This window comes from Xenopus laevis, chromosome 3S (assembly GCF_017654675.1).
Source record: "Xenopus laevis strain J_2021 chromosome 3S, Xenopus_laevis_v10.1, whole genome shotgun sequence".
Taxonomy (NCBI): Eukaryota; Metazoa; Chordata; class Amphibia; order Anura; family Pipidae; genus Xenopus; species Xenopus laevis.
The window spans coordinates 98150567-98158227 of NC_054376.1; the positions used below are offsets into that span (position 1 = coordinate 98150567).

At 38.2% G+C, this 7661-nt stretch overlaps 1 protein-coding gene across 2 annotated transcripts in view; it reads right to left on the bottom strand.

Annotated features, from left to right (window-relative positions):
- Positions 1-237: 237 nt before the first annotated feature.
- Positions 238-7661, bottom strand: part of chpt1.S (choline phosphotransferase 1 S homeolog) — a 29882-nt gene continuing 22458 nt past the window's right edge. The window contains exon 9 of one of the 2 annotated variants that reach the window (XM_041588666.1): positions 238-546. In XM_041588666.1, the coding sequence (XP_041444600.1) occupies positions 523-546 (24 nt within the window). In that variant the 3' untranslated portion in view covers positions 238-522. Of the gene's footprint in view, positions 547-2753; positions 3059-7661 lie in introns of those variants that run through there. The other variant, XM_018256067.2, reaches the window with a different exon arrangement.

Genomic DNA, 7661 nt, shown 5'->3' on the forward strand with positions numbered 1-7661 from the left:
TTGTTTATTAATGACCTGGAGGTGGGCATTGAAAGTACTGTTTCTATTTTTGCAGATGATACTAAATTGTGCAAAACTATAGGTTCCATGCAGGATGCTGCCACTTTGCAAAGTGATCTGTCTAAACTGGAAAACTGGGCAGCAAACTGGAAAATGAGGTTCAATGTTGATAAATGCAAGGTTATGCACTTTGGCAAAAATAATATAAATTTGTACTTTCATTTCATTGCACTTTTATTCATTGCATGTACCTATTCTGGTTTAAACCATTTTCCAGTCCATAACAGCTTTGTTTTTTTCATTTCTTTTTGACACTAGTATGGGTTATAATTCCAGATTGAGGTCTGTCTTTACGCCAGGCAAGGCGTGTTGTCTTTACTTGAATAATAACTTATTTCTGACACTGTCCATACAGCCTCACCTCAGGGGTTCAATTCTCATTCTAGTGAAGCCCAAGCAGATTTCTTGCTCCTCACATGTTCACAGTCTGTATATCAAGTCTGCTCTTCGACTGCACTGAAATCACTTTTGACTCAATAGTGTTTGCTAGAAATAGGAGAGTGTGGAACAGTGAATGCATATTTTAAAATACAGTATATTTGAAAAGAAATATCTATATTAGAGTAGCTTACACCCCAAATTACGTTGCAGAGGAAACAAATTGATAGATGGGATAGAAAGAATGAAAATAAATTCCTTCACTGAACAGTACTTAGAGGCATGTCACATGTTATATTTATTAAAAATAAACATTTTGAGGAATAATGGTTATATAATTGTACCCTAGGCAAAGAACTGAATGCAGTACATATTATATTAACTGCCCAAACAGTTGTCTCTTTAAAATGATTTTGCAGATACAAATGTAATATACAGAAATAGACATTTTAAGGCAGCACCATGTACTTTAGGTCACTATAAGGTGAAGCTTTTCTAAAGTCAGTCATTAATGCCACTGTGAGACAAGAAGTGTTACAGCCTCCCCCCTACAGTCGGTCTCCTTTGCTAGCGACTTTACGACAGCAACCGTTAGTAAATCGGCAAAGTGCTGAAATGACGTCACGCTGGCGAATTTTCGCTAACGTTAGTTTGGCCAATCTGCCTTCTGCTTTCCCAGGTCTTATGATGCCAAGGAGGAGCTTTTCTCCATTAAAATCAAGCTATGGCGCTGTACATAGAAGGTGTAGGCCCTAGGGTTGATGAAAGATACACTGCACAGATATATTACTTTCCACACTGAAATATGTGCCCACCCTAGGAGCATGGGGAACATAGGTTGTTGGGTGACAGGGGACAAGTTGTCAAGCCAAAAACATCAGTGTTGTCTCACAACATTTAGTCTTGTTTCTTTAAAGAATTTGCTTCAGTAGTTCAACACCATATAATATACATCTTTATACATTATGACCTTTTTATCAAATAATAAAAACAAACCTATGTAATGTGCATTGTATCATCGTTGCAAAGATTAAATAAATACTATATACATATGCAATATTAAGGCATGAGAAAATAAGGACTTCCCCGTTTAAAATACCCATTAACAGAGAAGTACATTAAAAAATTTAAAATTCTCATTCTGTTCCTCTACATTGCGTGTACTGTAACTTGGATTCAGATTTGTACAACATCATACAGGCTGCAAAACTGCAAGAGCTGAGTAAAATGAACTAGGTCAATATCCTTATAAACGGTTCTGACGTCAGAATGCGCAGTTTAGAACAGGGGCCCCTAGGGCCGCCGAATTTGACGCTGAGTGCCCAAAACCAATGCCGGCATGCCCAAATTTAACGCCGACCCCCCCCCACAAAATGTAGATTATAATGCATAATGTACCCCCTACTAGAAATTTATAAAGATATCAGAAGTCACCTTGGAGTTATGTGGTCACATAACTCCTCTGTGACGTATAATATCTTTATAAATTACAGTAGGGGGTACATTATCCACTATATATATATATATATATATATATATATATATATATATATATATATATATATATATATATATATATATATATATATATATATATATATATATATATATATATATATATATATATATATATATATATGCATGGCTGCACCACTCAAATAAAATAGTTCACCCAACACCCACTCTATGGCAATAAAATGTTAATTTGTAACAATGGAATCAATACAACATTTCAGGAGCTCCTGAGGAAGAGGTAAGTAAATATTAACTGAATTCTAATTCTGGGCAAATTCGCTGTCCCTGATAAAGGGGGTCGATTATTTCTTGTAATACATGTTTCAGTGTTGAATGAAGTAACATCACTAAATTTGTCATGATAAATATATGGTTTTCTTGTGCCTTATGAGGCAACTTTGGAAAAATGAAGCAATCCGAGTGCCATCCCGCCAGCGATTCACATTCTAGCCGGTGGGAAGGCATTTCGGCTGGGCAACTAATCTCACCAAGTATCCACATGTGCCACCACCCTAAGAGTATGGCCATTCTCCATAAAAGTTTCTCTTTCTTGGTTTAGAGCAGTGATCCCCAACCAGTGAGCAACATGTTGCTCTCCAACCCCTTGGATGTTGCTCTCAGTGGCCTCAAAGCAGGTGTTTATTTTTGAATTCCTGGCTTGGAGGCAGGTTTTGGTTGTAAAAAAAAAACAGGTACAATACCAAACAGAGCCTCAATGTATGTTGACAATCCACATAGGATCTACGAAATGGCCAATCACAGCACTTATTTGGCACCCCAAGAACATTTTTCATGCTAGTGTTGCTCCCCAACTCCTTTTACCTCTGAATGTTGCTCACGGGTTCAAAAGGTTGGGGATCCCTGGTTTAGAGTGAGGTTTCCTACAGAAAGGACAATGGAGGAGACAGAAAATAGAAACCCTGCTATGACATCTCACATGATACATATTTCAGAACCTTACCCAAGCCAACATCTTTTATAAAAATAGAGTAAATAAATATAAAAATAGATTATAACATGTTTCTTTTCTCAGCAACGGCAAGTGTTGGGAAAAGTCTCTTCAGGCAATGTTATTGTGATGGCCCTCGCAACGAATAACTTCCACCTATACAACATAATATAACAGTTATTATCCTCCAAAGCAGAACATGCTCTTATTGCAGTAGATAGGCTGTGCAAAATAAAAAATGTTTCTAATATAGTTAGTCAAAAATGTAATGTATAATAAAGGCTGAAGTGACTGGATATCTAACATAATAGCCAGAACACTACTTCCTGCTTTTCAGCTCTCTTAGAGTAGGACTCCACAAGTGTTTTCGGCGCAATCCGACTTGCTGCGTCAAAAATTAGGTAAGTAATAGAATTGTCGCATGGTGTTGCAGCGTCGATCCAGCGCCACACGACTGTCAGATGCAGACACAGTGCGCTGCTTCTGCATCCGACAGTCGTGTCGGATCGACGCTGCAACAATTCTATTACTTACCTTATTTTTGTCGCAGCATATTGGATTGCACCATATACACTCGTGGAGTTCTACCCTTAGGGTTATGGTTGCCTGCTAACTCTGAGTTAGTCAGAGACTTGAAGGGGGGCCTTAATTGTGGGACATAACTGTTCAGTGAGTTTGCAATTGACCCTCAGCATTCAGCTCAGATTCAAAAGCAACAGTTATGACCCATGTCGCCCCCTCCCTCAAGTCACTGATTGGTTACTGCTTGGTCACCAGGGTAACCAATCAGCATAAACCAAGAGAGCTGCAAAGCAGTGTTCTGGCTATTATGTTACACATCCAGTCACTCCACACTTTATACATTACATTTTTGCCTAACTATTTTAGAAACATTTTTTATTTTGCACAGCCTATCTATTTATCTAGTTTTTATTTTTATACATTTCTAAAATTGACAATTTTAAATGATATCACTAATAGGAAAAATAGGTGTCTCTTTCCTTCAGGCTTCACCCGTGTGCCTTAATGGCACACGGGTGCCGCTGCCTGCAGGAAATTGTGCTCCCCATAGTAAACACCTAAATATACCTTTTTATTGATACTTACACGCTTTTCATGCACTTTTTCTGTTGCTCCCAAGCCTACAGTTTCAGGGCATATAATCAAAATGCTCTAAACCTATGTCAAAATTAGCTTTCCTGCCAACCTTACCTAAATGAGGTAAGATAATTAGTTCTAATTACATATACCAATAACTAGGGATGCACCAAATCCAGGATTCGGCCTTTTTCAGCAGGATTAATCTGAATCCTCATTTGCATATGCAAAAATAGAGCATTCGGTGCATCCCTACCAATAACTTCTGAATAAAAAGTGAATGTGTTGAATGTACACTGTAATGTTTATTAGATTTAGGTTTTGGAGAATTCCTGTAGCCATGTGTGGAACAGTTACTGGAACCTTCTAAGGCACCAGTCATACCCACAGCTGCAGGCAGGCTCATGCAGGAGCGAATAATCATTATCTATGTGGAACTTTATGCCAAAATAAATTGAGTGTGTAGTTTCTCCCAGTACTAAGGAAAATTGTATGTACGGTCTTCCTATCCAATTCCTTCATTTCAGCTGGTTTAATGATACAGAGCCTGTTTTATTGATGAAGAAACAGGTTTTTCAGTCACAAATAAAGATACAGCACACAAGTACACTATATTTTCTCCGTGCTTGACATCACACCACTTATATACACACTAAAGGAGAGTGGATCAGCTCCTGCTAAAACTACTTGCTGTGGCAGTGCCCTCCTCCTAAGCGACATGTTTTCACACTGCTACTCCTACCAATCACACCCATTCCACTCCATTCACACAGACATGTGACCAGACACAAACTACACTCTCATATGCAAGGAACCTCTTGGCTGAACAAGAACAAAATGGATAAATATTACAAAAAGAGGAAAACAGTGTATGACATACACAATATTTATTTATCGCTCGGTCAACTTTTTATTTCGGGTTTGACATGCCACTGCTTAGGCTTATGTCCAGGCCCTGACAATCTGTAGATTCTGAGAGGCTGTTTGGATCCCTGTGTACTGTAATTGCCTGCTGGACCTGCTTTAGTCTCACACAGTGGGGCTCATTTATTAAAGCAGCGCAGCGCATAAGTGGACGCAAAAGATTGTCTGCGCCATCACGAGCGTGATCGCTAATATATTTGCGTGATATTGCGCATAACAGAGAGCTTTTGCAATGGTTTTGTTTATGCGCATTGCGCAAAAGATTGGGCATTTATGTCGCAAACGATGCCGTGGTTGTTAGGGGCGTGGCTACAATGCGCTTGCACTGCGGCCGTCGCAGATTTGCGTCTGTATATGTGCAAAACTGCACCCGGGCAACAGCACCACAATTTTTACGACTGCCTCTTCGTGGCGTAATAGTAACGCTCTTCAAAATGCGCATTCCTGCCCAGCTGCGCTAGTATATTCACATTTTTGCGTTTCATGTTGCTTAAAAGAGAATTTTATATATGTGTGCAGAGCCATACTGCTAAACTGGGTTCTGGCAAATACAATGGTGCTGCTGTTGGTGGGGATGTTTGTTAACTCAAAGTTTACTCAAAGATGAACAACCCCTTTAAAGTGCATATTAACCACGCCTTCCACCCAACATTTTTATATTGACCAAGGTTCCTTTAAGGGTATCAGGTAGGCTAAACACCTTTGCAACCAGACAAATATTAGCACAGAAACAAATGCAGATGCGTCTAAGTGAACGCAATATGCGCAATATGTGACGCAACTAATTAAAGCAGCGCATTCATACATGAGCACAACTAATCCTTACCTTTGCGGTATCTTCCTGTGCGCACAATTTATTATAAGCACTGCGACAGCTGATACGCAGTTTCACACGTCGCACCTGTCTGTGTCTACATTAGCGCACAAATCGCACTGTTAAGGTATCGTGCGCTACATTATTAAATACTCGCATGCGCTGGGCAAATGTCAGGCCACTGCGCTCTTTTTAGCGCTGCGCTGCATTAATAAATGAGCCCCAGTGACTTCTCTGTCAGTTTATTTCTGTCACAGGAAAAAAAAAATCACAGGACAGTGTTTTCTGGGCAAAAACAACCTGTTACCTTGTGTGACATATGTCTAATGTCAAAATTGTGATCTCTTTGCCCAAAATGCAATCTACTTAAAGGAACAGTTCAGTGTAAAAACAAAAACTGGGTAAATAGATAGGCTGTGCAAAATAAAAAATGTTTCTAATATAAATAGTTAGGCAAAAATGTAATATATAAAGGCTGGAGTGACTGGATGTCTGACATAATAGCCAGAACACTACTTCCTGCTTTGCAGGTCTCTTGGTTTCCACTGATTGGTTACCAGGCAGTTACCAATCAGTGACACGGGTCATAACTGTTGCTTTTGAATCTGAGCTGAATGCTGAGGATCAATTACAAACTCACAGAACCATTATGTCCCATGTGGCCCCTTTAAAAGGGGAAACTTTAATATAAGCTTCATCATACTGAATTTTTAAATACAATCAATTAAAAATTCTGCGTCGTTTCTGAAATAATCAAGTTTATTTTCACTCTCCCTCTCTCAACTTCTGTTTCTCTTCATGTCTTCATGCAGCAGTTGGGTGTCAGATATTCATTGACAGTTAGATCCAATATATCTTATAGGGGGGCTCCTTTTGCCTAGAAGATGTATTAAAGCTCACGCTATTCAAATCCCCAGACATCATGTCTATCTACATGAAGAATTTGCGCGAAAGGCAGTTATTTTGTTAGATTTTGTTTGTACTGGAATCAGTTATTTGAGTGAGCTCTAATGCATGTTCTAGGCAAAAGGAAGCTTCACCTGCAAGATATATTGGATCTAACTGTCAAGGAATATCTGACACCCAACTGCTGTATGGAGACAGAATGAAGAGAAACAGATGCTGAGAGAGGGATAGCGAAGATAAACTTGATTAATTCAGAAACAATGCAGAATATTTAATTGATTGTATTTAGAAAGCTTCTTATTTCACTATGATGCTTATATTCTGTTCTGGCTATTATGTTAGACATCCAGTCACTCCAGCCTTTATACATTACATTTTTTGACTAACTATATTAGATACATTTTTTATTTTGCACAGGCTATTTACCCAGTTTTTATTTTTATACTGAACTGCTTTAAATGTCTCTGACAGGTTCTATGGCAGCATAAACTCAATGGGTTTTATACATGTGATGGACTAAGAGATAAGTTGTTACTATGAGTAATTTTGCATCACCGAGCATCAAATCGAGGCACATAGCTTGCGTCACATAATTGCTTAGGTGTTGTATAATTCTACCAGAGCCTATCCTTGAACTGGAATCATCATATAAATAAATGTGCCCTACAAATTTCTTTTGAAGGAAGAAATGTGACCTGGCTCTATTATATGGATGCAGAGAAACAAAGACAATGACCTATAAATAATAAAATATTTATTAACAAATAGGAATTAAAAAAAATAAAACTTAACAACTCCTCTGTTTAAAAAGTTTTTTGTTAAGAATAACAAAATAACAGCGCTACAAAGCAGGCTGCATGAAAGGCACTTTGCTAGATTTTTTAAAAAGGAAGTTTTTTCATTTGATAAAAACAATTTTTCAGCATAACAACGCTTCTTTTAAATCATATATTTCCTCTAATATTCCAGTGATTTATGAAAAAAATACTGCTAAGTTGGTCCCAAAACGAAACACAG